At 42.4% G+C, this 27546-nt stretch overlaps 2 protein-coding genes across 31 annotated transcripts in view; both read left to right on the plus strand.

Moving 5' to 3' along the window:
• The window catches only part of LOC307031498 (protocadherin gamma-C5-like), a 199205-nt gene that overhangs the window by 164704 nt on the left and 6955 nt on the right, over positions 1-27546 (plus strand). For 17 of the 30 annotated variants that reach the window (XM_079668678.1, XM_079668670.1, XM_079668677.1 and 14 more), the window contains exon 2: positions 27270-27328. In XM_079668678.1, coding sequence (XP_079524804.1) covers positions 27270-27328 — 59 coding nt within the window. Of the gene's footprint in view, positions 1-254; positions 3138-13218; positions 15830-16467; positions 19122-20113; positions 22888-27269; positions 27329-27546 lie in introns of those variants that run through there. The other 13 variants (XM_079668683.1, XM_079668661.1, XM_079668657.1 and 10 more) reach the window with 9 other exon arrangements.
• On the plus strand, positions 4498-12619 carry LOC307031502 (protocadherin gamma-C5-like). The gene is made up of 2 exons (XM_079668690.1): positions 4498-5803; positions 10752-12619. Exons 1-2 carry the CDS (start codon positions 4573-4575, stop codon positions 11987-11989), a joined length of 2469 nt encoding a protein of 822 aa, XP_079524816.1. The 5' UTR covers positions 4498-4572; the 3' UTR covers positions 11990-12619.

Below are 27546 nucleotides of genomic sequence, written 5' to 3' on the forward strand. Positions count from 1 at the left end.
AGCGTTTGTTTTATTACTGGATGACTGTCATAACAGTCACGCAGTAATTGTAAAGATGTGCAAATGAAACATAATATTGTAAACTGTTAAATTAATATCTAAGCATGTCCTCTAAGACTGATTTTCCATTTAGGTGACTTTTTCTTGGTGTCCATTTCATATGTAGACACATTGCAAAACGTATGTGAATTTAATTATCGAAATTACAGTATTATTTTTCGGGAAGTGTTAACCATACAAATCAAAATAAATGAAAAAGTTTTTTTCAATTAAAAAATATATATTTATAAAAGAATTAATTGTTCGTACTGTATAAGCACCATATTCCACTGTTTCATCGTTTTTAGATGCAATGCTTGGTCTGGAAATCAGTGCCGTTTCTATCTTGTTCAATGTTGGTCGATGCTGTGCACCAATAGCACTGCAGTTGTACAAAGAGATCTACTCCCTCCCCCATCCATCCTCACCACTGCAATCGGTGTACAATGCTTCGAGCCCCAGATGAGAGGATGAGGCGTTTAAACGCTCAGATTTGATAATATGCATTTATTTTTCATCTCATGGTGCCTATATATGGAGCTTTCTGGAATACAACATATTCGTGGTTGATGGATTTTCGCATTGGCCTTCATATGCTGAACAATATTTCGAATGGGATATAACGTTGTATTGTAAGGACCGGGATGACAAAGAGAATGGGATACCGAGACTGGAGATGGCAGGCGCTTTGGTGGCATCATTTCTTTCTCTTGTGGACTACAATAAACGGACAGACTCGTTACAGCATCCCGGAGGAACTAAAACAGGGCTCGGTGGTAGGAAATCTAGCCAAGGATTTGGGTCTCGGACTGTCAGAGATGTTTGAGCGTAAACTGCGTGTCGCCTCTGAGGCTGGTGAGCAGTATTTCAGTATGGATGCGGGGAAAGGCGAGCTGGTGGTGAATGACAGAATAGACAGAGAGGCTTTATGTGGACAAAGCGCAAGCTGTGTTTTACCTCTGCAGGTTGTAATAGAAAACCCGCTACAGTTAAACCGGATAGAAGTGGAAATAAGAGATGTAAATGACAATGCTCCAAGTTTTCTCAAAAGCGATAACATATTAGAAATTCCTGAATCAACCGTTGTAGGTGTTCGATTTCCCTTAGAGAGTGCAGAGGATCCCGATGTTGGGAGTAACGGAGTAAAGACGTACACACTAAGCAAAGATGATTGCTTCACTTTAAAAGTAAAAGAAATTGAAAATGGACGTAAAATTCCAGAATTGATATTGAGTAAATCCCTTGATCGCGAGAAAAAAGTAATCCACAATTTATTTCTTATTGCTATGGACGGAGGCAATCCGGCCAAGTCTGGAACTTCAAAAATAACTGTCAATGTGCTTGATGTCAACGATAATGTGCCATTATTCGAAAATACGTTTTATAAAGTCGCTGTTCAAGAAAACAGTTTAAATGGCTCATTTGTAATTAAAACAAAAGCAACCGACATAGACGAGGGTCCAAATGGAGAAATTGAGTACTCGCTTGGTAAACACACACCACCATCAGTGCTGTCACTATTTCATATAGATGCTGTAACGGGAGATATTTTTTTGAAAAAAGAGCTGGACCACGAAACTCAAGCTTCATATAGAATAGACATTAGTGCAAAAGACAAAGGCTTTCTTAAAATGGAGGCTCACTGCAGTGTGCAAGTCGATGTCTTAGACGTTAATGATAACCCTCCAGAAATTGTTCTGACTTCAAAACCTACTGCTCTTCCCGAAGACTCTCGCAGTGGGACAGTAGTTGCTTTGCTTAGCGTCCGCGACCTCGATTCCGGTGATAACGGTAAAGTGACGTTAAAACTTCCCAAAGGTTCTCCGTTTAATCTTAAAGCATCATTTTCTAATAATTACGCACTGGTTACAAGTGGTTCATTAGACAGAGAAAGATTTTCAGAGTATAATATCGAGATAACAGCCACTGATTCAGGCTCTCCTCCTCTGTCCAGTAAGAAAATGATACCTGTCATCATCAGTGATGTGAATGATAACGCCCCTTTATTCACTCAGCCATCCTATAATGTGTATTTAAAAGAGAATGGGGTGCCAGGCTCTATACTGTACTCAGTATCAGCATCTGACCTGGATTTAGGTGAAAACGCTAAAATCTCCTACTCCATCTTGGACTCTAAAGTGCAGGACGTTTCTGTCTCGTCTTATGTTTACATTAACTCAGATAACGGCAGCATCTACAGCATGCACTCGTTTGACTATGAGAAACTGAAGGTGTTTCAGATCCAGGTGCATGCAAAGGATCAGGGCTCTCCGTCTCTCAGTAGCAACACCACTGTCCATGTTTTTATCCTGGACCAAAACGACAATGCCCCCGCTGTTATTTACCCCTCCTCCGCTGTCCTGGGCTCCCTCTCTCACCAGAGGATGTCCCGCTCCGCTAAAGCGGGTCACCTGGTTACTAAGGTGACGGCCGTGGACGCTGACTCGGGCCATAACGCCTGGATCTCCTACAAGCTGGTGGAGGCCACAGACGCCTCTCTGTTCACTGTCAACCTGTACACAGGGGAGGTGAGGACTAAACGCGCTGCGTCCGAGCAGGACGACTCCTCTCAGAGACTGCTTATAGAGATAAAGGACGACGGGGAACCGATGCAGTCCGGCACCGTCACAGTGTCCATCCTGCTGGAGGACGGCCTCCATGAGCCCATCTTAGACCTCCGACAGAAAATGGCCGAGCCCAGCAGGAAAACTGGGAGAATCACCCTGTATTTGATTCTCTCTCTGGCCTCGGTGTCCGTGCTGTCTCTGGTGACTTTTCTCATCTTAGCGGTTAAATGCATGAGGAACAGCAGCAGCAGCGGTAGTTGCTGCATGAGACGAAGCGACTGTGATAATTACAAGAACCCCAACAGAAACATGCAGATTCAGCTCAACACTGATGGACCTATAAAGTACGTGGAGGTCCTGGGAGGAGACATGATGTCTCAGAGTCAGTCCTTCAGGTCCTGCATGTCTCCAATGTCAGAGTACAGTGATTTCACTTTGATTAAGCCCAGCAGCACCACTGACTTTACGGAGGTGATCAGTGTTCTGGATGCTTCTTTACCCGACAGCACCTGGACCTTTGAGAGCCAGCAGGTGAGCATAATGACTGTTCATTGTGATGTCCCCATCATACAGTATATATATTTTTTAATTCCACATTTAAATAACTTTCTTAATTGTAAGAACTGAAAGCTGACCATGCTCAGTCTCCTTTTTATCAGCTTCGCTTGCTAAAAAATGTACAGCATGAGCACGGTTTTGTTTTTGTTAATTGTAAGCTAAGTTAATGCTCTTGTAAAATGTTCAATTATTAAATAAAAAACGCTAACTAAACACCTAATTGAAATGCTCGGACTACTTGAAATTGCCAAACAGAATGTGGCTAAATTAACAAAAAATACATGATGCAGATATACATTTAAAATATGGCTTTGAGGAGGGCAAATGGTTTCATTCATTTTGTATACTAAGAAGAACTTCCAGAACTGTATTTAAAGGTCAACTATTATGCAAAATTAACTTTTTCATGTCTTTTACATAAACATGTGTAAAGATATTCTGAAAGTTTCAGGAAAAAAATATTTGCTCACTTTTTGGCCTGATCCAGTTATATAAAAACCTGTCTGAAAACGAGCTGATCAGATTTTGGCCATGCACGTTATGATGTCATAACGATGTTTCGGCTTGTGTAACCATTAGCCAATAACCAACCAAGGTAACACCCGCCCACCTTATCAACTGAATCTCCTCCTAGTGCACCATTGTGTTATATTTAACCAAATATCTCTCAGAGGGGAGTGGCTCCTTATTTTCATCTGAAGTAAAGGACAGAGAATCGGCACTTTTGAAACAGGGCTGAAACAGAGGGGTTTATGGGATGCTATAATGCACGATCTGTTTGGTATTTCAAGCCAAACACTTCAGAGACATGCTTTGTATATATCTGAGATCTATTATATATTGATGAAAAACAGTATAATAGGGGACCTTTAATACATGTTTTGTTTGGGAGGATAGGGTTTTATTTGGCTTTTCCCAGTCAAATGTGTTCATGTTATTTTCTGGGAAGGCCCATTTTGTTAGATTTGGGAAATCTCACATTGTTTTTGCAGCACAGTTGTAAAACGAGAAGAAAAGCATGGATCGCTGTCCAACACGTTCTCACTCTGACCTGTCACACCCAGAAGTATAGGCTGATGCTCATACGCGTGTGTCTTTAAAAGCACAATTCAGTCCCTTTCCTATTGGATGCTTGTGATTGATGTGTGCACCAATGGCATACAGAGTCATACAAAGAGATCTACCCCCTCCCCCTTGCAGCCTCAGCACTGTAAACGTTATCAATGCAAAGAGCTCGAGGACGGTGGATGATACACTCCTATCGCGAGGCTGAAAAGGAAATTGTTCATTTAAGCTTCAGACATGAATAAAGGTGATTCATGTATTTGTATGGAAATAGCTAATGCTCGTTGGAACTGGATATTAACTTCGGTGTTCTCGATGGGAAACCTATTCTAACGGACCGGGGATGACAAAGAGAATAGGATACCGAGACTGGAAATGGCAGGCGCTTTGGTGGCATCATTTCTTTCTCTTGTGGACTACAATAAACGGACAGACTCGTTACAGCATCCCGGAGGAACTAAAACAGGGCTCTGTAGTAGGAAATCTAGCCAAAGATCTGGGTCTGGGATTATCAGACATGTTTGAACGTAAACTACGTGTCGCTTCCGAGGCTGGCGAGCAGTATTTCAGTGTGGATGCGGGGAAGGGCGAGCTTATAGTGAATGACAGAATAGACAGAGAGGCTTTATGTGGACAAATTACGAGCTGTGTTTTACCTCTGCAAATTGTTCTAGAAAACCCTCTCAGTTTACATCGAATCGAGGTAGAAATTAAAGACATTAATGACAATTCGCCTAATTTTCATACAAAAGAGATGTCAATAAAAATTTCTGAAACTGCAGCAGTAGGAACACGTTTTCTCTTGGACAGTGCAGACGATTCTGACGTTGGCAGTAACTCAGTTAAATCCTACGTTTTGACTAGAAATGACTGCTTTATTTTGAAAATGAAGGAAGTTGAAGACGGCAAAACAGTCCCGGAGTTAGTGTTAGAGAAGCCCCTTGATAGAGAGAAGAAATCAGTTCATCAGCTACTACTGACTGCATTAGACGGGGGAAATCCAGTCAAATCTGGTACCTTACAGATTACAATCACAGTGCTGGACGTAAACGACAATTTTCCTGTTTTTGATAAAAGTGTATATAAAGTTACCTTAGTGGAGAATACTGCTAAAAATACGTTTGTTGCAAAGATAGCGGCCACTGATGCTGACGAGGGAACTAACGCAGAGGTTGTATTCTCGTTTGGCTCGCGGACACAAGAATCTGTCTCATCAGCATTTGAAATTAATACATTAACAGGAGAAATACAATTGAAAGGAGACTTAGATTTCGAAAGAGCCTCGTCCTACGTCATTGAGATAATTGCAAAAGACAAAGGGGTTCCCGAAAATGAGGGTCATTGTCGTCTACAGATAGATGTTTTAGATGTTAATGATAACACTCCAGAAATTGTTCTTACCTCTGAACCGCAGCCGGTGCGCGAAGACTCACCAAGTGGCACAGTGGTGGCTTTGATCAACGCACGTGACGCTGACTCCGTTAATAATAGCAAAGTCACATTACGAGTATCGAGAGGTTCTCCTTTTAGTTTGAAACCATCCTTTTCTAATAATTACGCACTGGTTACAAGTGGTGCTTTAGACCGAGAGAGTTTCTCAGAGTATAATATTGAGATAACAGCCACTGATTCAGGCTCCCCTCCTCTGTCCAGTAAGAAAATTATACCTGTCAGCATCAGTGATGTGAATGATAACGCCCCTTTATTCACTCAGCCATCCTATAATGTGTATTTAAAAGAGAATGGGGTGCCAGGCTCTATACTGTACTCAGTATCAGCATCTGACCTGGATTTTGGTGAAAACGCCAAAGTCTCTTACTCCATACTGGACTCTAAAGTGCAGGACGTTTCTGTCTCGTCTTATGTTTACATTAACTCAGATAACGGCAGCATCTACAGCATGCACTCGTTTGACTATGAGAAACTGAAGGTGTTTCAGATCCAGGTTCAGGCAAAGGATCAGGGCTCTCCGTCTCTCAGCAGCAACACCACTGTCCATGTTTTTATCCTGGACCAGAACGACAATGCCCCCGCTGTTATTTACCCCTCCTCCGCTGTCCTGGGCTCCCTCTCTCACCAGAGGATGTCCCGCTCCGCTAAAGCGGGTCACCTGGTTACTAAGGTGACGGCCGTGGACGCTGACTCGGGCCATAACGCCTGGATCTCCTACAAACTGGCGGAGGCCACGGACGCCTCTCTGTTCACTGTCAACCTGTACACAGGGGAGGTGAGGACTAAACGCGCTGCGTCCGAGCAGGACGACTCCTCTCAGAGGCTGATTATAGAGATCAAGGACGACGGGGAACCGATGCAGTCCGCCACCGTCACGGTGTCCATCCTGCTGGAGGACGGCCTCCATGAGCCCATCTTAGACCTCCGACAGAAAGCAGCCGAGCCCAGCAGGAAAACTGGGAGAATCACCCTTTATTTGATTCTCTCTCTGGCCTCGGTGTCCGTGCTGTCGCTGGTGACTTTTCTCATCTTAGCGGTTAAATGCATGAGGAACAGCAGCAGCAGCGGTAGTTGCTGCATGAGACGAAGCGACTGTGATAATTACAAGAACCCCAACAGAAACATGCAGATTCAGCTCAACACTGATGGACCTATAAAGTACGTGGAGGTCCTGGGAGGAGACATGATGTCTCAGAGTCAGTCCTTCAGGTCCTGCATGTCTCCAATGTCAGAGTACAGTGATTTCACTTTGATTAAGCCCAGCAGCACCACTGACTTTACGGAGGTGATCAGTGTTCTGGATGCGTCTTTACCCGACAGCACGTGGACCTTTGAGAGCCAGCAGGTGAGCAGACAAAATATGGCCTATAGTGTAATTTAATATCGTTATTCAGATTTTTTAACATATAAATGACATCCGATCATATGTTTTCATCTCTTAAACCAACAAATAATCGGTCACAAGACGTTATCTCTCTTTATTCCTTCTTTGTGTTCTTTGTACCTGCAATCCTCCTTAGCCTAACAAAGTTCTTAGAGTTTCGGTGATATCACCGCCTGGCTACATGTAGTTCAAACGTATTTAAGATTCCGTCATTTTATATTATCATTTTGTTCCATTGCATTGTCAGTTTATAAATGCAACAAATTATTGAGCTTAAAATGTTCATCACTCTATAGACTTCCGTTGGTTTCGTATACTGTCGGTTTGCAAATAGAATGATACCTTTAACCGCCTTATTGTTGTTTGTCCTTTAAAATCGTACTTTTGTAACAATTCAGATGTTCTATAGCTCTGTTTGCATAGTAGGGTGAATTGCCCTAATGTGGGAAAAAAAATTCCTTTCAGACTTCTGGAATATATTGCGATATGAAGCCAATACAATAAATCAAAATCAAGTACCATTCTGTAATCCCCAGGATGTGTCCTAATCAAACCAAAAGAGAAAATGTAGATATTACACTCATAAAATAAATGGTAGACATGTCAGTACTCTTAGTGCCAAGTTGTCTCAGACAATCTGCATTTCCTAATGTGGGACATTTCTGTGCAAAATGTGGGACACTGAAAAGTCTATGTTAAAAGGCCTCAGTCACCTTAATTCATGTAATAAAAACATCTCAGGTCAGTAACACTCAAAATTAAATGTGCAATACCATGTTCAGCTATGTTACTATTTATAATGTTATTGTTGCTACAACAGAAGATGTTTTTCTTTAAATTGAAGTTAAATGCATCAATCTGGTGCACTTTGAGGACAAAATTAAGAGATTTATGGATACAGTTCTCAACAATCATAAAAAGAACTGTATATATTTCAATAATCAAAAAAACATTAGAATATGCTCACAACCAATAACAAATCATTGATAAACTCCTCTCTCCTTTCTTTATCTGACCTAGTCTGAATTCTTTCTTTTTTATTGATTCATATTCGACTAATCACTCCCCTTTTAAACTGTGTTTTTTTATAGGCTATATAGCACATATTGGAATGATTTCTTAACTTAGGCTATTTTTTTACAATGTTTATTGGAAGGATTTATTAAATGACTATGAATATTTTGGGTTAAATTAATTGTCATCTTTTAAACTCAGACATTAATCCCTAACATTATCCCTGACTTTGTCATACCATTTTAACAGAGATGCAGCCACCCCCAATTATTTAATATAATTTGCCCTTCACCTTAAATATCTAAAATAAAGCATTAGAAGACTAAAACCCTGTAAATAACCATTGCTCTTGCACAATCCATGCCCCTTTTAGAACTGTCCCACATTAGGCAAATCATACTGTCCCACTTTGCGAAACATGTTTCCTAAAGTGGGACGATGGAACATTTGATTGAAATACAAAATATAGAGTATTTACACCATATTATAATATGTTCTGATGAACAAACATATCATAAACACATCCTGATAAAAACTTGCGAGATTGTTTTATTTATACGAAATTTAAAACCTTAACATTACATTTGTCAAAACACTATATGTCACGGACCTTTGGGTGGTCTTCACACAGGGTACTTCCTGTTTGAAGGTTTTTCCATCCTCATCTGTGATTGGACATTTGAGAAGTCATGTGATTTTGATCGCATGACATCACAGCGTGTGTTAACCCGTAGTTTCATTGACTCTCATTTGTTTGCGGAAGACCTATTTGAGTTTAGGTGTCCCACATTAGGGCGTGTCCCACATTAGGGCAACTCACCATTGAGTTACTTCATTATAAGATGTTGGAATGCTCTCCTTTAAGCTCTATGAATGACACTTGGTTTACGCACCACGGCACCAGACAGTTGGACAGCAACACACTGAACACAGTGTTAACCATGCAGCACATCACTTGTTCCCGATTAAAGTCAACAAAAATAAAAACGTGTAAATAACCAGAACCAGGAAATATTTTTTTATTTTATAATTACATTGATTTTGCCTTGAATTAACATTATGGGAAACCTGTAACAGCTGGAATCGTATCATTTCTTTCATACACTGGCATATTCAAGGGTGGCTGTGTCTTTAAAAGCTGTGCTCACCCCCTTTTTATTGGATGGTAGAGATGGGTTTTGTTAACCAATAGGATTCAGAACTGTACAAAGAGATCTACTCCCTCCCCCATGCAGCTTCAGCTCCGTACACTTACATGGCACAGAGCTTGACGAGAGGGAATTACGCTTTTTTCGGAATTAACAGAGAACAACATTAATTTAGTTGTTGGTATGAAGCGATTTTTTACCTTTGTTTTGGATTAATGCTGTATGTATGGCAATGGCTGTTTACTATCTGCTTTCCCAACACCTAAATGGGGAATCATTTTAACGGATTGGGGATGACAAAGACAATGGGATACAGAGACTGGAGATGGCAGGCGCTTTGGTGGCATCATTTCTTTCTCTTGTGGACTACAATAAACGGACAGACTCGTTACAGCATCCCGGAGGAACTAAAACAGGGCTCTGTGGTAGGAAATCTAGCCAAAGATCTGGGTCTGGGACTTTCTGACATTTCTGACCGTAAACTACGTGTCGCCTCTGAGGCTGGAGAGCAGTATTTCAGTGTCGATGCGGGGAAGGGCGAGCTGCTGGTGAATGACAGAATAGACAGAGAGGCTTTATGTGGACCAAGCGCGATCTGTGTGTTAACTCTGCAAGTGGTGATTGATAAACCGTTACAATTGCACCGAGTTGAGGTGGAAATACAAGATGTTAATGATAATTCTCCACGATTCCCTTCCCAGGAAATAGCATTACAAATAGCCGAGTCGACAGCAGCGGGGGCACGTTTTCCATTGGAAATCGCGCAAGATCTTGATGTTGGAGGAAATTCAGTGAGGTCTTACACTTTAAGTAAAGACGATTTTTTTAGTTTAAAGATAAAGGATATATCTGGTGGGAGGAAAGTCCCAGAGCTAGTGTTGTCTAAATCTCTCGACAGAGAAAAAAATAATATTCATCAGCTTCAATTAACTGCTATTGACGGGGGAAACCCAGTCAAATCTGGGACATCACAGATAACTATAAATGTGCTGGATATTAACGATAATTTTCCTGTATTTGAAAAAAATGTTTACAAGGTCTCTGTAAGCGAAAATAGCATACAAGATGCATCTATCCTAAAACTTACAGCCGAGGACACCGATGAGGGTCCCAATGGAGATGTAGAATATTCATTTGGAATACACACACCAGATATTGTCTCATTAGTGTTTGATATTAATTCATTAACTGGGGAAATACGGCTCATAGGGAAATTAGATTACGAAACAATTGCAAATTATGAAATAGACATTAGCGCAAGAGACAAAGGCACTCCAGGAATGGAAGGACATTGTACTATTCACATTGAAGTGTTGGATGAAAACGATAATGCTCCAAACATTCTTATGACATCTCAACCAAACTCTGTGCCTGAGGACGCACCACGTGGTACAGTGGTTGCTTTAATCAGTGCACGAGACTTTGATTCCGGTGTTAACGGTAAAGTGACATTACAACTCCCTATGAGTTCTCCTTTTAATCTGAAACCATCTTTTTCCGATAACTATGCACTGGTTACCGGAGGTGCTTTAGACCGAGAGACTTTCTCAGAGTATAATATCGAGATAACAGCCACTGATTCAGGCTCTCCTCCTCTGTCGACTAAGAAGATTATAAATGTAAATATTACTGATGTAAATGACAACCCTCCTGTATTCAGTCAACCAAAATATGCAGTTTATTTAAAAGAGAATGGGGTGCCAGGCTCTATACTGTACTCAGTATCAGCCTCTGACCTAGATTTTGGTGAAAACAGCAAAATATCGTACTCCATCTTGGACTCTAAAGTGCAGGACGTTTCTGTCTCGTCTTATGTTTACATTAACTCAGATAACGGCAGCATCTACAGCATGCACTCGTTTGACTATGAGAAACTGAAGGTGTTTCAGATCCAGGTGCAGGCAAAGGATCAGGGCTCTCCGTCTCTCAGCAGCAACACCACTGTCCATGTTTTTATCCTGGACCAGAACGACAATACCCCTGCTGTTATTTACCCCTCCTCCGCTGTCCTGGGCTCCCTCTCTCACCAGAGGATGTCCCGCTCCGCTAAAGCGGGTCACCTCGTTACTAAGGTGACGGCCGTGGACGCTGACTCGGGCCATAACGCCTGGATCTCCTACAAGCTGGCGGAGGCCACAGATGCCTCTCTGTTCACTGTCAACCTGTACACAGGGGAGGTGAGGACTAAACGTGCTGCGTCCGAGCAGGACGACTCCTCTCAGAGACTGCTTATAGAGATCAAGGACGACGGGGAACCGATGCAGTCCGCCACCGTCACGGTGTCCATCCTGCTGGAGGAGGGCCTCCATGAGCCCATCTTAGACCTCCGACAGAAAACGGCCGAGCCCAGCAGGAAAACTGGGAGAATCACCCTGTATTTGATTCTCTCTCTGGCCTCGGTGTCCGTGCTGTCTCTGGTGACTTTTCTCATCTTAGCGGTTAAATGCATGAGGAACAGCAGCAGCAGCGGTAGTTGCTGCATGAGACGAAGCGACTGTGATAATTACAAGAACCCCAACAGAAACATGCAGATTCAGCTCAACACTGATGGACCTATAAAGTATGTGGAGGTCCTGGGAGGAGACATGATGTCTCAGAGTCAGTCCTTCAGGTCCTGCATGTCTCCAATGTCAGAGTACAGTGATTTCACTTTGATTAAGCCCAGCAGCACCACTGACTTTACGGAGGTGATCAGTGTTCTGGATGCTTCTTTACCCGACAGCACGTGGACCTTTGAGAGCCAGCAGGTGAGCAGTGATTAGGACAAACAAGGGCTTATACAATTGTTATGACTATTAAGATTCAGTAAATGCAAAGAAAGCACCTATTTGACTTATCCTTATAACAAGGTAATATATCCTTAAAATCCTGGATATGGAAGTCGATGTATTTTAAATGTAAATGTAAATATCAAATTCATATATAACTCAAACTGTGTAACTTTTGTGCCACAGTGGCTATTGAAGTTTGACCTGAATAGTGTGTTTGGTGTTGAAAGGCCTACAGAGCTGATCGTTTCAGAACCACAGGAATGGATAGCGACAACGACTCATGGGGCATACAGGGCACACTGTTGTTGAAATCCTTAAGGGACCAAAATAAATAAACATTAGACCAAGAAACGTATCCCTGTTTTAACTGATTACATGTACTGGATATGTTGTGGTACTATACGCTGATTATGAAATGTCCCTTTTACAAGGCCATGGAAAGTAAATCTGGTCTTAAAGTCAAATGCGAGCAGATAACAGTAGACCGTCTTCCAGTGATTGTCATTCATCATTGCCTTGTGGATTTCATATGCAGCCTGAAATGTTAATAATTGTATGAATAATAATAAGAATAAGAATGATAATGACAATAATAATGATAATAACAATTATAATAAAAATAACAATTTATGAGGATCAATATTATTTGTTTTACTGAGAGAGTTATTATGTAAAATATACTCTGACTGGCCGACTCTAATGATCACACATTTATTTTCAGAAAACATGCACTATATGTTTGTATTTACATAAGTTGTTGCTTTTGCCTTATACAATTTGTATTAACTTGTGAATTTAATTTGTTAAATTATTCATATTACATTGGAACATTTTTAAATGTATTGGTAGTAAAATCTTAATTGGTTGGCAGCAACGATAACGAAAAAGGTACAGCAGAATCGGAATTGTAATTTGTTATTTGAAGATGGGTATTATTATATTCTGTAAAGATATCTGTAGGAAATAAAAAGTATAAACTCAGATGATAAAACTATGAATATTGTTATCAAAAAAATATGACTCCCTATGTTACATTTGTCAAAATGTGTTGCAACCTTGAGGGGGTGCAGCTGCTGTATGAGCAGAGTTAAGTCTTTGTGATTGGCTAGAACCAATCTAGCGATGAGCCAATAACGAACAGGACTGTACAAAGAGATCTACTCCATCCCCCATTCAGTCTCACCACGGTAAACCTCACAGTGCTCAGAGCTGCGGAGGAGATGTGTTCATCGAAGGCGTCCGGAATATATATGTATTTCATTAATATTTTTTGACGGATCTATTTATATTGGAGTGTCCATTCTGATGATGGCTTTGAATGCTGGGTTGTGCTGATGAATACCTTGATGGAAAATAACGAATTGTGACAGACCAAGGATGACAAAGACAATAGGATACCGAGACTGGAGATGGCAGGCGCTTTGCTGGCATCATTTCTTTCTCCTGTGGAGTACAATAAACGGTCAGACTCGTTACAGCATCCCGGAGGAACTAAAACAGGGCTATTTGGTAGGAAATCTAGCCAAAGATCTGGGTCTCGGACTGTCAGAGATTTTTGACCGTAAACTTCGTCTCTCCTCTGAGGCTGGTGAGCAGTATTTCAGTGTGGATGCGGGGAAAGGCGAGCTGGTGGTGAATGACAGAATAGACAGAGAGGCTTTATGTGGACAAAGCGCGAGCTGCATTTTGCCTTTAAAGGTTGTAACAGAGAATCCGTTACAGCTACATCGGATCGAAGTAGAGATAAGGGATATCAACGACAATTCTCCCATTTTTTCCATAGAGGAGAGATCTTTAAAGATAGCAGAATTTACTGCCACGGGCAGTCGCTTTCCTTTAGAAACAGCACAAGATCAGGACGTTGGTAGTAATTCGGTAAAATCTTATACCTTAAGTAAAGATGAGTGTTTCAGTTTAAGGATAAAAGAGTTGTCTGGTAATCGAAAAGTTCCAGAGCTAGTAATAGAAAAATCGCTTGATAGAGAGAAACAAAGTGTCCATCTTTTATTACTGGAAGCTTTAGACGGAGGCAATCCTGTTAAAACGGGAACCACAAAAATCGTTGTCACTGTACTTGACAACAACGACAATGTCCCAGTTTTCAAAAAGCCTTTTTATAATGTAACTATACATGAAAATAATGTCGCTGGTTCTGTAATTGTAAAAGTTGAAGCAACAGACGCAGACGAGGGTGTTAATGGAGAGATCGCGTATGCATTTGCTGAGCACACACCACAGGCATTATTGTCAATTTTTAATTTACACTCGGGCACAGGTGACATTTCTTTAGTAGGCCCATTAGATTATGAAAGTAATCAAATGCATGAAATAGATATTACTGCAAGAGATAAAGGCGTTCCTGAGATGGAAGGCCACTGTCGTGTGCAAGTTACACTAATAGATATTAATGATAATGCCCCAGAAATAGTTCTCACTTCAAACCCAAACCCAGTACGGGAAGATGCAGCGAGAGGCACGGTTGTAGCCTTAATCAGTGCACAGGACCATGACTCCGGAAATAACGGTAAAGTGACGTTGAAACTCGCCAAGGGTTTTCCCTTTAGTCTTAAACCATCCTTTTCTAATAATTACGCACTGGTTACAAGTGGTGCTTTAGACCGAGAGAGTTTCTCAGAATATAATATTGAGATAACAGCTACTGATTCGGGCTCCCCTCCTCTGTCCAGTAAGAGAAGTATACCTGTCAGCATCATTGATGTGAATGATAACCGCCCTTTATTCACCCAGCCCTTCTATAATGTGTATTTAAAAGAGAATGGGGTGCCAGGCTCTATACTGTACTCAGTATCAGCGTCTGATCTGGATTTTGGTGAAAACGCAAAAATCTCCTACTCCATCTTGGACTCTAAAGTGCAGGACGTTTCTGTCTCGTCTTATGTTTACATTAACTCAGATAACGGCAGCATCTACAGCATGCACTCGTTTGACTATGAGAAACTGAAAGTGTTTCCGATCCAGGTTCAGGCAAAGGATCAGGGCTCTCCGTCTCTCAGCAGCAACACAACTGTCCATGTTTTTATCCTGGACCAGAACGACAATGCCCCCGCTGTTATTTACCCCTCCTCCGCTGTTCTGGGCTCCCTCTCTCACCAGAGGATGTCCCGCTCCTCTAAAGCGGGTCACCTGGTTACTAAAGTGACGGCCGTGGACGCTGATTCGGGCCATAACGCCTGGATCTCCTACAAACTGGCGGAGGCCACAGACGCCTCTCTGTTCACTGTCAACCTGTACACAGGGGAGGTGAGGACTAAACGCACTGCGTCCGAGCAGGACGACTCCTCTCAGAGGCTGCTTATAGAGATCAAGGACGATGGGGAACCGATGCAGTCCGCCACCGTCACGGTGTCCATCCTGCTGGAGGAGGGCCTCCATGAGCCCATCTTAGACCTCCGACAGAAAACGGCCGAGCCCAGCAGGAAAACTGGGAGAATCACCCTGTATTTGATTCTCTCTCTGGCCTCGGTGTCCGTGCTGTCGCTGGTGACCTTTCTCATCTTAGCGGTTAAATGCATGAGGAACAGCAGCAGCAGCGGTAGTTGCTGCATGAGGCGAAGCGACTGTGATAATTACAAGAACCCTAACAGAAACATGCAGATTCAGCTCAACACTGATGGACCTATAAAGTATGTGGAGGTCCTGGGAGGAGACATGATGTCTCAGAGTCAGTCCTTCAGGTCCTGCATGTCTCCAATGTCAGAGTACAGTGATTTCACTTTGATTAAGCCCAGCAGCACCACTGACTTTACGGAGGTGATCAGTGTTCTGGATGCGTCTTTACCCGACAGCACGTGGACCTTTGAGAGCCAGCAGGTGAGATAGTAAACAAACAATGGACTTCACAGTTACATCAGCTACAGTCACTGCAAAGAAACACAGCTTTTACTTTTGCAGTGAAAAATCCTTATAACATTTCAATAGAAATGTTACATTTCGGTTATTGTTTACAGTGTAGTTATGACAATTAAATTATTAGGTTGCAGGATCCTCCAAAATTGCAACAACAATAAAACAGATAATAGTGCAAGTAAATAAAATACAATATAATAGAAATAGTGCAGAATAGTCTATATACAAGTAATTGGAATATTGATACACACACTAAAAAACTATGCCCATGTTCTGGACACACAATTACTTACATTAACGCTGATGGCTTTTTAATGTCAAAATCAGGGGAAATAAATACAGTGTCATCAATTGGAATGTAAATACATCGTTTATATAATGATGATTATATTAATAAATGTTATCGATTTACATATGACATCGACATTTAAACGGCATTTCGTTAATGTGTTTCACTTGCTCTTTCATGAAAGTGTAAAAGGGGTAAGTGTGTCTTTAACGACGCTGCTCAGTTTCCCTCTCATTGGATGTGAGATATAGATATTGTGCACCAATAGGATTCTGAACTGTACAAAGAGATCTACTCCCTCCCCCATGCAGCTTCAGCACCAAACCCGATGCTCGGGATGAGAGGAGAGCACGTTAATGCTGCATAAACACGGAGAATTCGGATTTATTTTATTTGTATTTTGGATCATGAACAGGCGTATTTTTTATGGAATATGTCACGCTCTTGGAATATGGATTTTGACTTTGTGTTCGCTGTTCACGTGCATTGGAATTGATGTATTTTACTGAATCAAGGATGACAAAGACAATATACCGAAACTGGGGATGGCAGGCGCTTTGGTGGCATACTTTCTTTCTATTGTGGAGCACAATAAATGGACAGACTCGATACAGCATCCCGGAGGAATTAAAACAGGGCTCTGTGGTAGGAAATCTAGCCAAAGATCTGGGTCTGGGACTGTCTGAGATTTTTGATCGCAAGCTGCATGTTGCCTCTGAGGCTGGAGAGCAGTATTTCAGTGTCGATGCGGGAAAGGGCGAGCTACTGGTGAATGACAGAATAGACAGAGAGACTCTTTGTGGACAAAGTGCCAGCTGTGTTTTACCTCTGCAAGTAGTTATTGAAGACCCACTACAGTTACACCGAATAGAGGTCGAAATACGTGATATTAATGATAATTCTCCTAACTTCCTTTCAAGTCTACTATCTTTGAAAATTGCCGAATCTGCAGCAGTTGGCACGCGTTTTCCTTTAGAGAGTGCGATGGACCCCGACGTTGGAAGCAATTCATTAAAAACATATACTCTTAGTAAAAATGAATGTTGTTCCCTTAAAATAAAAGAAATAGAGGGTGGTAAGACCGTCCCGGAACTTGTTTTAGAAAAGCCTCTAGATCGCGAAAAAAAAGCAGTTCACAAAATATTACTGACAGCATTAGACGGTGGGAATCCAGTTAGATCTGGAACCTCACAAATAACCATAAGCGTGCTAGATAATAATGATAACTTCCCGGTGTTTGAAAGAAACGTTTACAAAGTAACCTTAGGTGAAAAAAGTGTAAAGGGGGCTATTGTTATGAAACCAAAAGCAACTGATGCAGATGAAGGTCTAAATGGTGAAATTGAATTCTCATTCGGCTCTCGGACACCCGATATTTTATTGTCAATCTTCGATATTAACCCCTTAACTGGTGAAATCTCTCTAAAAAGAGAGTTAGACTATGAAACTACCAAGTCATATGACATTGACATAACTGCAAAAGATAAAGGCAGCCCTGAAATGGAGGGCCACTGTCGAGTGCAGATTGATATAAGTGATTTCAATGATAATGCTCCAGAAATAGTTTTCACTTCCCAACCAAAGCCAGTGCGAGAGGACGCATCAAGTGGTACCGTGGTTGCTTTGATTAGCGCACGAGACCTTGATTCCGGGGATAACAGTAAAGTGACGTTACAAATCACCAAAGGCTCACCTTTTAATCTGAAACCCTCTTTTTCTAATAATTATGCTTTGGTAACAAGTGGTGCTTTAGACCGAGAGAGTTTCTCAGAATATAATATTGAGATAACAGCCACTGATTCAGGCTCCCCTCCTCTGTCAAGTAAGAAAAGTATACCTGTCAGCATCACTGATGTGAATGATAACCGCCCTTTATTCACTCAGCCCTCCTATAATGTGTATTTAAAAGAAAATGGGGTGCCAGGCTCTATACTGTACTCAGTGTCAGCGTCTGACCTGGATTTTGGTGAAAACGCTAAAATCTCTTACTCCATCTTGGACTCTAAAGTGCAGGACGTTTCTGTCTCGTCTTATGTTTACATTAACTCAGATAACGGCAGCATCTACAGCATGCACTCGTTTGACTATGAGAAACTGAAGGTGTTTCAGATCCAGGTGCATGCAAAGGATCAGGGCTCTCCGTCTCTCAGCAGCAACACCACTGTCCATGTTTTTATCCTGGACCAGAACGACAATGCCCCCGCTGTTATTTACCCCTCCTCCGCTGTCCTGGGCTCCCTCTCTCACCAGAGGATGTCCCGCTCCGCTAAAGCGGGTCACCTGGTTACTAAGGTGACGGCCGTGGACGCTGACTCGGGCCATAACGCCTGGATCTCCTACAAGCTGGCAGAGGCCACAGACGCCTCTCTGTTCACTGTCAACCTGTACACAGGGGAGGTGAGGACTAAACGTGCTGCGTCCGAGCAGGACGACTCCTCTCAAAGGCTGCTTATAGAGATAAAGGACGACGGGGAACCGATGCAGTCCGCCACCGTCACGGTGTCCATCCTGCTGGAGGACGGCCTCCATGAGCCCATCTTAGACCTCCGACAGAAAACGGCCGAGCCCAGCAGGAAAACTGGGAGAATCACCCTGTATTTGATTCTCTCTCTGGCCTCGGTGTCCGTGCTGTCTCTGGTGACTTTTCTCATCTTAGCGGTTAAATGCATGAGGAACAGCAGCAGCAGCGGTAGTTGCTGCATGAGACGAAGCGACTGTGATAATTACAAGAACCCCAACAGAAACATGCAGATTCAGCTAAACACTGATGGACCTATAAAGTATGTGGAGGTCCTGGGAGGAGACATGATGTCTCAGAGTCAGTCCTTCAGGTCCTGCATGTCTCCAATGTCAGAGTACAGTGATTTCACTTTGATTAAGCCCAGCAGCACCACTGACTTTACGGAGGTGATCAGTGTTCTGGATGCTTCTTTACCCGACAGCACGTGGACCTTTGAGAGCCAGCAGGTGAGCAGAAAACCAGAAGGCATTGTGTGATACAGAGAAATGGGAGCTAAACTGAATTCTCCTCATTTTGTTTTGGTTTGTTTTTAATAATAGATTCATACGAAACGTGTGTTGTGTTTCTCAATCAAAAAAATCTAAAAAAAAGAACACAAAGTAGGCCTAGAAGTGTTCATGGCTAGCTCATATGGTCAGAAACCAGGTTGGGATTCCAGCTGACATGCTATGTGAAAAAGCTCATTTAACTTTCTTGTTTGATAATGACCAAACACAATCTGCTTTTTCTTCACTGTAAATGTAAACAAACATTGCAGGCATATGGTTCACTAAAGAAACATTTCTAAATTTAAAAATGTTCTTCATTATAAGCTCATAATCATTCTGATGTGGCATTCCATTAATTAAGGTTATCATCTTCAATTTCAATGTTCAGGGTAAAGTAGCCTAGTTTGTGTGTTTTTCTCTCACACTTTATTTCAGGTCCATTTAAAAAAAAACTACACTTTTGTGTTGGTTAAAACCCACGAATAATGTTGATTTTTTTCTCTCAAACTAAGCGTTGCTCTTTAATTTAGGCTACATAGCCTGTGATCAAATTATTCTCATCCCGGCATTGTGTAGCATATTATAAAAAATACGTTGTATTTTATAATGAACCCCCTTATAAACGTAAACCTTTTTGCATGAAAAAACAGTTTGCAAACCATGCCCCCCTGCGGATACAAATAGCATTGCTATAAATAGCAGCTGCTTGATATACTGTTTTGTTTTGATAATGAGCAGCTCTCAGCACGTGAATGAACTTTTCCACAGAAATTCAAACATCTTGGTATATTTTGTAAAAACAATTCATTCATAGTCATTCCATATCCTCTGTTATTTGCATTGTCCTCTCACTTTTACAAAGAGAAAAGGGCTGATCCTTGCCTGTCGATGGAAGTTTAGTAGTCACTGGAAAGTTTTCACTCCGTGTGTGTGTGAGCTGAGTGACAAAGTAGGTCCAGCCCTGTCTTCCAATGAGGGGGACGGCCTCTGCGGCCTCTCCACGCCCATGTGGGGAGTGAGGCGGAGGACACAGAGCAGAGGGTTTCAGCGGAGGCAGAAAATACTTTGATTTTGTTTCCGTTTTTTCTTAAAAGACGGCCGCAATGATCAAATCCAAACCTCCCATCTCTCTGTTTTTAAAATGGAGATGTTTACTGTTAAACCTGACCGTCTCGTTTTAACATTACTATGGATACGTTAAGTGAAAGAAGAACTTAAGAAAAACTTTCCCATTCTCCGATCCTCGGAGCGCAGCACAATGGACTCCAGACAGAGGAAGCGCTCCGGAGGAGGGAGGCTATGGAGGCTTTGCTTTTATCTAGCGTGCTTTTCCTGTGCGTCCGCTCAGCTCAGCTATTCCGTATCGGAGGAACTAAACCCGGGATCTGTCGTTGGGAATATTGCTAAAGATTTGAGCCTTTCTGCTCAGGGGATTGTACAGAGGAGGTTGCGAGTGGTTTCGGAATCATCAACGCAGTATTTTGAGGTAAAGCAGGCGACCGGCGAGTTGGTTATCAAACAAAAAATTGACAGGGAGCAAATTTGCGAATTAAATCCAGTATGTTCACTACACCTTCAAATACTACTGGAGGATCCTTTAGATATTCATCGAGTCGTGGTGGACATTCTGGATGTGAATGACAATGCACCGCAGTTTTCTAACAGCAACATTTCTCTGGAGATATCAGAGGCGGCCGCTCCAGGCACAAAGTTCCGTTTGGAGAGCGCACACGACCCAGACGTGGGTACAAACTCGTTGCGCACTTACCATCTCGCAGAAAATGACTTTTTTATTTTGAATGTCGAAACGAAAAGTGACGGCAGTAAGTTTCCAGAGCTAATGGTGAATAAACCTATTGACAGGGAGACGCAGGCCTCGTTTCGCCTGTTGCTCATTGCTGTAGATGGGGGTCAGCCCGAGAAATCTGGCTCAACACTAATGCTCATAAAAATTCTGGATGTAAATGACAATGCGCCTATCTTTGATGAGCAGAAAAAGAAAGTTATGCTTTTAGAAAATGTGGCAAGGGGCACTTTAGTTACGAAATTGAACGCAACTGACGCGGATTCGGGTAACAACGGAGATATATCTTTTCTGTTTAGTAAATACTCACAGGAACGCGTTACCAACCTTTTCAGTGTGGATTCTAAAAGCGGGGAGATCCGTGTGAAGGGTGATGTGGATTATGAGAAAGGCAATGCATACCACATCACAGTGCAGGCCAGAGATGGTGGCTCCCCCGCCATGGAGGGCTCCTGTAACGTCATAGTGGAAATCATTGATGTGAATGACAACGCACCAGAGGTGACCCTGACCTCACTGACCAGTCCTATCAGAGAGGACTCAGCACCAGGGACTGTGATAGCGCTCATAAGTGCTAAGGACCTGGACTCTGATGTTAATGGGCAGGTTACATTAACTATCCAACCAGGTTTGCCATTCAAACTCAATTCTGCTTTTGGCATGCATTACAGCCTCACCACTTCTGGAAATCTGGACCGTGAGACTGTCCCAGAGTACACAGTGGTCATCAAGGCCACTGATGCTGGCTCCCCTCCGCTTTCATCACAAACCACCTTTGTGGTGAAGCTCTCTGATGTGAATGACAATGCCCCCACCTTCTCTCAGCCTTCATACTCTGTGGACATCCCAGAGAACAATGCTCCCAGTGCTCCCATCGCTGCTGTCTCAGCCACTGACCAAGATCTTGGAGAAAATGCTCATATCTCTTACTCCATCCTTCCCAGCATGGTCCAGGGCTCATCCATCTCTTCATACGTCTACATCAACCAAGAGAGTGGCCACATCCACAGCATGCGCTCTCTGGATCATGAACAGCTTAAAGCTTTCCGTATTGAGGTGCAGGCCCGGGATGCTGGGGTGCCCCCAAGGACAGCCAATGTTACAGTCCATGTGTTTGTGGTGGATGTGAATGACAATGTGCCAGTGATTGTATACCCCTACTTCCCAAAAGACAAAGGGCTAGAGTTGACTGTGCCCCTATCTGCTGACCCAGGGCACCTAATAAATAAACTTGTAGGGGTGGATGCAGACAGTGGGCACAATGCATGGTTGTTTTACTCCATCGCCCCTGGACCAAATGCTGGCATATTCCGTATTGGACCACACAGCGGTGACCTCCGCACAGCCAGACATTTGGCAGAGGAGGAAGTTGGCTCCACTTATGACATTTTGGTCATTATCCAGGACAATGGTGACCCACCAAAGTCCAGCTCTGTGAACATTTCAATAACTGTGGATGAGAAGGCCACGCCCAAGGATGCTCCTGCAAGCCCCCGCCACACACCCTTCTACCACCGCACTGGGATGTCTGACATTACTTTGTACCTCATCATCGCTTTAGCCTGTGTATCAGGGGTGTCCTTTATCACCTTTGCCGTCCTCATGGTACGCTGCCTTAGGCCCCGTGGCCATGGGCTGGAGGACTCGGACTGCAGCTGCTGCTACGGTCGCAACAGGCCCAGCCGCTACCATCAGAGGCCAAGCAAGGACCTGCACCTGCAGCTAAATAGTGATGGTCCCATACGATATATGGAAGTCGTAGGAGACTCCCAGGACCCTCACACACGCACCTACAGGCCGTGCTACTCCACCTTATCCAGTCGGAGTGACTTTGTATTTATGAAGACACCAATGATGAGTCAAAACAACACACTCAACATGACACTCAGCAGGAAGCACCTTATGAACTCAGCCAGTGAGGTGAGGGATTATGTTTGGGAGCAAGCATGGAATTGCTGGGATATGCCATTGGTTCAGTATCTATAGGCATGTTTCTAATGCTTTAAGTATATCATGCAGTTATTTGATATTGCAGTAGTTCACAACAACAAATTGGTTAAAAACATAGTTGTATTGCTTTCAGTCTTGACACAGTGCTAAACTAGATGTCCTCTGTCACTTAGCTCTGCAGTGTTTTATCTGAAACATCCCTTGCAGGAGGATCCTTAAAACAGCTCCTAGAGCTTTGTTGTCCTACTAGACGGGTTTGGGCAGAGAGCATGTTACTATGTAATCTGACCTGAGGCTTTAGGAAATGTGGTTACTATCTCTGACTTCCAGTGACTAAACTGACAGTAGGGAACTTTTCTTTATGGATGTGAAAGCTACAGATAAAGAAAGTTGGGCAGAAAGAAGGTAGTTGGAGAAGAAATGTCAAAGGAAGTTGAAAGTGGGAAACATGAGTGTTCCTAACAGATGGAGAGGAGGAGACAGACAGATGAAAATATCCTGCAGTGTTGGCTCAGTGGAAGGGCTCGGAGACAGAGGGTAACAGGATGACAGAGGGAGAGACGGGGGTGAAGGAGAGAAAAGGGCAAAGGAAACAAAATGGTGAGCTGGGGGGAGTCAAAGAATAAAGCAGTAGCTGAAAAACAGGAATTCATGGGGTCAGGCCACTGACCCCATGAATTCCTGTTTTCCTGTTGTCCTTCCTGCTGTCCTCTGACTTCCTGTTGTCCTCTGAACTTTCTGTGATTGGTTCCAGGATGAGTGAGGCTGTGCGAGCTCTGTAGACACATTTCTGTTTTCCATTATTAGATCCTTGTTCAGAAATACCATCTTTCCCATTTGTAAGAGCAGGGTGTAAAAAAAAATCACAACTTATTAAGTGTTTTGATGCAAAGCAAGCACTGTCAGGGAGGATGGCTGACAGTGCCTCACTTTGAGGAATGTAATAGTTAAAAAGTACGATGTTTTCTCATCCTTAACATTCATCTTCGGGGTCTATTCACAGCCATGTCATATTAAATGTTGAGTTTAGTTTAAGGTCAATATTGTTGCCGTGGTGTTTTGGTAATAACAATTTCTTCACCACACAACAGGGTGTTTATTCTTTTGAATATACATAAGATTTTCCTGTTTCTTGTCAGCCTGAATTACATAGCCCCTCTCTGTGCTAAATTAGGTTGTCCCTGAGGTCAGAAGGGCACCATCTGTCATCCTGTTCTAGTAACACATGTGCAATGAGGACAACAGAGGAAAAGAGATGAAGGGTTGACCAAGATAGAGCCAGGATGGCTTTTATGCACGTGTGCCACAGCGACAGACAACACAGGCTATAATGGGTAAAGAGCAGCAGCCATCACTGTAGGTGTTTATATGCCTGGTTGTGATATTGTGTGTATAACGCATCAGGCACAAGGAGCCTCTAGATGTGTGTAATTTTAGGAGGACCCTGGGGCCTAGGAGTCCAATTGTCAAGCAATTCCCTCTTTGGATCCTCTATTCATTTGCTATGTGCTGTATTGGCATTCATGTACTAACTCTATAGACGTTTGGAGGCAAAATTGTATTGACAGTTTTTCCTAAAAGTAATGGTGAAAAAGGTTTACTTTTTTCCAATTGGCCTTCAAAATGTATGGCACTTGCATTGAAGAAGCAAATATTCCCATGATTAAATTAGCCTTCTCACTCAGTGGACACAGAAACATGCCATGTAATATTGAGTTCATGACTCACCAAGTTGCCTCTTCAATTTCATCTTAGCAATTCTTCCCCTCTCCATAATAGTACAATCATAGGTTTAAAGCAGGATCTAAATATTCTCATGACCATGTGTTTCAATCTTTGAGTCTATGGTAGTTTAAAAGTTTGGCACGTGCACTTAGTAAGACCAAGTCTTTTGTAAATAAGCTTTTTTTTATGGAAGATGAAGCTGTGTGTTGTGCTACAAATGAGCTCATGCGTGTGTACTGAAGGTTATATGTTGTGTATGTGTGAGGCCCTGTAGGTTATCAGAGCAACAGAACAGACTCAACTTCCTGTTTTCAGGCAAAGCACTAAGTCTAGCCAAAGTTCTTTTAACATCAATAGCTTGCGTGTTATGAACCTGAATATTACATAAAGAGTATGGATGTGTAAAAGACGTGTTTGCCTTTACGATATGTTTGACCCCCGTCAGGAGGAGAGAAAGAAAATATATTACATTTGTGTTTTATTTTGAAGCAACAGGATAAACCTTTGTGTAGAAGTGGTGAAGAAGTAAATCAAAGGTTTTAGCTCACATTCACATGCTTCAAACATGCTGGATAAAATCCAGATGTGCCCATGTGATCAGTTTATAACCCCTGATGAATCAAGCATGCACATTTAAAGATGCTCAGATAATTGGAGCTTAAGTAAATGGATTTTAATCAATCTTTAGTTGAGTGATAGGAAGGCCATCGGTTTGACTTTCCTTTTGAGCAGAAGAGTTTGCATTATTCTGGATATTACCTGTCTGCTTGTGATGTTTAGGTGCAGTGAGGTGGCCTTAAATGAAGCATGCACCAGCAGTGGGGTCCAGCATGTGTAGTCTATTACACTTTATGCCGCATGCCTGCAGTGCAGTGGTATAAGACCTTGGAAATGACAAGTGTGTGTCTGTGTGGTGAGAGAGAGTCACACAGCTGGAATGGTGGGCCTCTCTGTGGATGTTTGCTTCCACTCAGTCCTGATCCCTTACTCTCTCTAGCAAAGCTCAGACAGACTGTTGTGCCCACGCACATCGTTGATTCCATTTTTAGAATCAAACATCAGCCCGGCTCTGCCCTGAAAGAAGTATAAGAGATCAAATATGCCCTCCCCTGCTCATCCTCATCCACTATGGCTTTATGATGCAATAATGAAAATTTGTAAGTTCTGGCGTTGCATCACTTATCAGGACATTATTAAGCACACTTCTCTTTATCTGACTGTATATTTCCTTTCTTTCGGATGAGAAGAGGTCCACTGTCAGCTATTTTCACTCTACAGGGTATGGACCAGAGGGTTGTTTAATCATTGTTATGAATATTTGCAATTCACACTACCTCCTTCCCTTTGTAGTGTCCATTAGAAAACCAGACTTTATACCGCAGTCTCTTCTTTCACTGCCTTTTTTTGTTACAGTTGAGTTCTCTGTAATTGTCTTGATGTAGGATGGCACTCACTTGTTTAGTCTGCATTGAGAAAGGAACCATATTCCCTTTTTCACTTGTTTCAACAGCCCTCTTTGCCTTGTCGTTCTTTATGTGCATTCAACGAGTCACCACTCACTGGTGCATTTGTTTCTTGTTTACCTGTATGCTAATAGAGGCTCCAGTCATGACTGTACCTTTATGTATATAGGTATTTTCTTGTTCTGTTTTCTCTTCTGCTCTCTTGCTTCTCTCCATCATTCCCTCGGGTAGAACAGCTCTTTTAATAATGCAGCACATCATGCTGATGGCCTCTTTCTCCAGGGAGCTCTTGTGTGGATTAGGAGGCAGAATCTGGAGCCAAGCCAAGGGTCTATTCACTGCATCACTGCACAACAAGAGAGCCTGAGAGAGGGAAAGTGGTAGAGAGATGGAAAAGACATGATGGCATGGCCAGTGAGGTAGAGATGGACTAGAGTGCAATGGGCTTGAACACATTCATAGTGAGTCGAAGGGATAGTAGAGAGGAGAGAGGCTTTTATCACTGCGGAGCCACCATTGTTTCCTTGTCTCCATAATGTTTTGGTATAAAAATAACAACGCAGCCTTTCAAGGACTCTCTCTGCCCTCTTCATTTATTACAAATATTGTTATAGGAAGCAATGTATTAACTAGCAAGGAATCTCCCCAGTCTTTACCGTAAAAAGTTTTAAGGGGTTGTCATAGTTTTGTTTTGTCTGTATTTATTTGTGTTTTTCAGGTCATGTCATGAAAAAATGCTGTTTAAAAGTCCTTTGGAGATCTTATGGGCTTATTATACTAGAAATAACTCTCTTTTTGATATTATCTTCCTTTTTCCTTTTGCTTTGAGTCACATTTTATAAGCAGCACTCCAGTTTGTGTGTTTGTTTCTCTGTGCGTGTGTGTGTTTGTCCCCTGCAGCATTTTATGCTCCACAGCTTTCGGAACAACATGGATGCCTGAGCATAGAGATATTTGTTTCCAACTGTAACCCTTTGTTGAACCTCAAGCATAGAGACACAGAAAATATTTTATAAATCAGACAGACACACGACATACACCATCACACACAAATGTGTCGACCGCAAAGAAACATCTTGCAAACCAAAAGTTACACCTCAAAACCGTCCTGCTATGTCCCAATGAAACACATGACTCATGTTGCAACTTCTGCTCTCTTCACAGCAAAAGCCCCCCAACAATGACTGGCGCTTCACTCAGGGACAGAGACCCGGACCTAGTGGGTGAGTAAACTGAGACACACACAACCACACAGTGATAAGATGCCCAGTAAAGTCAAGGACATATCATTGTGCTGCACAAGGCAAGCTTATCGTAAAGACTGAGAGAGTGATGAAGGTTGAGGAATAAAAACAGGAGGGGGATGGTAGTGAGTGCTGTGACCATAATACCTCGCTGCCTGCAAAGAGCTGATTGTAAAATACTGAAGAAATCAAAGTCA

The sequence above is a fragment of the Notothenia rossii genome, assembly GCF_949606895.1.
Source record: "Notothenia rossii genome assembly, chromosome: 3".
In the NCBI taxonomy this organism is placed as follows: domain Eukaryota; kingdom Metazoa; phylum Chordata; class Actinopteri; order Perciformes; family Nototheniidae; genus Notothenia; species Notothenia rossii.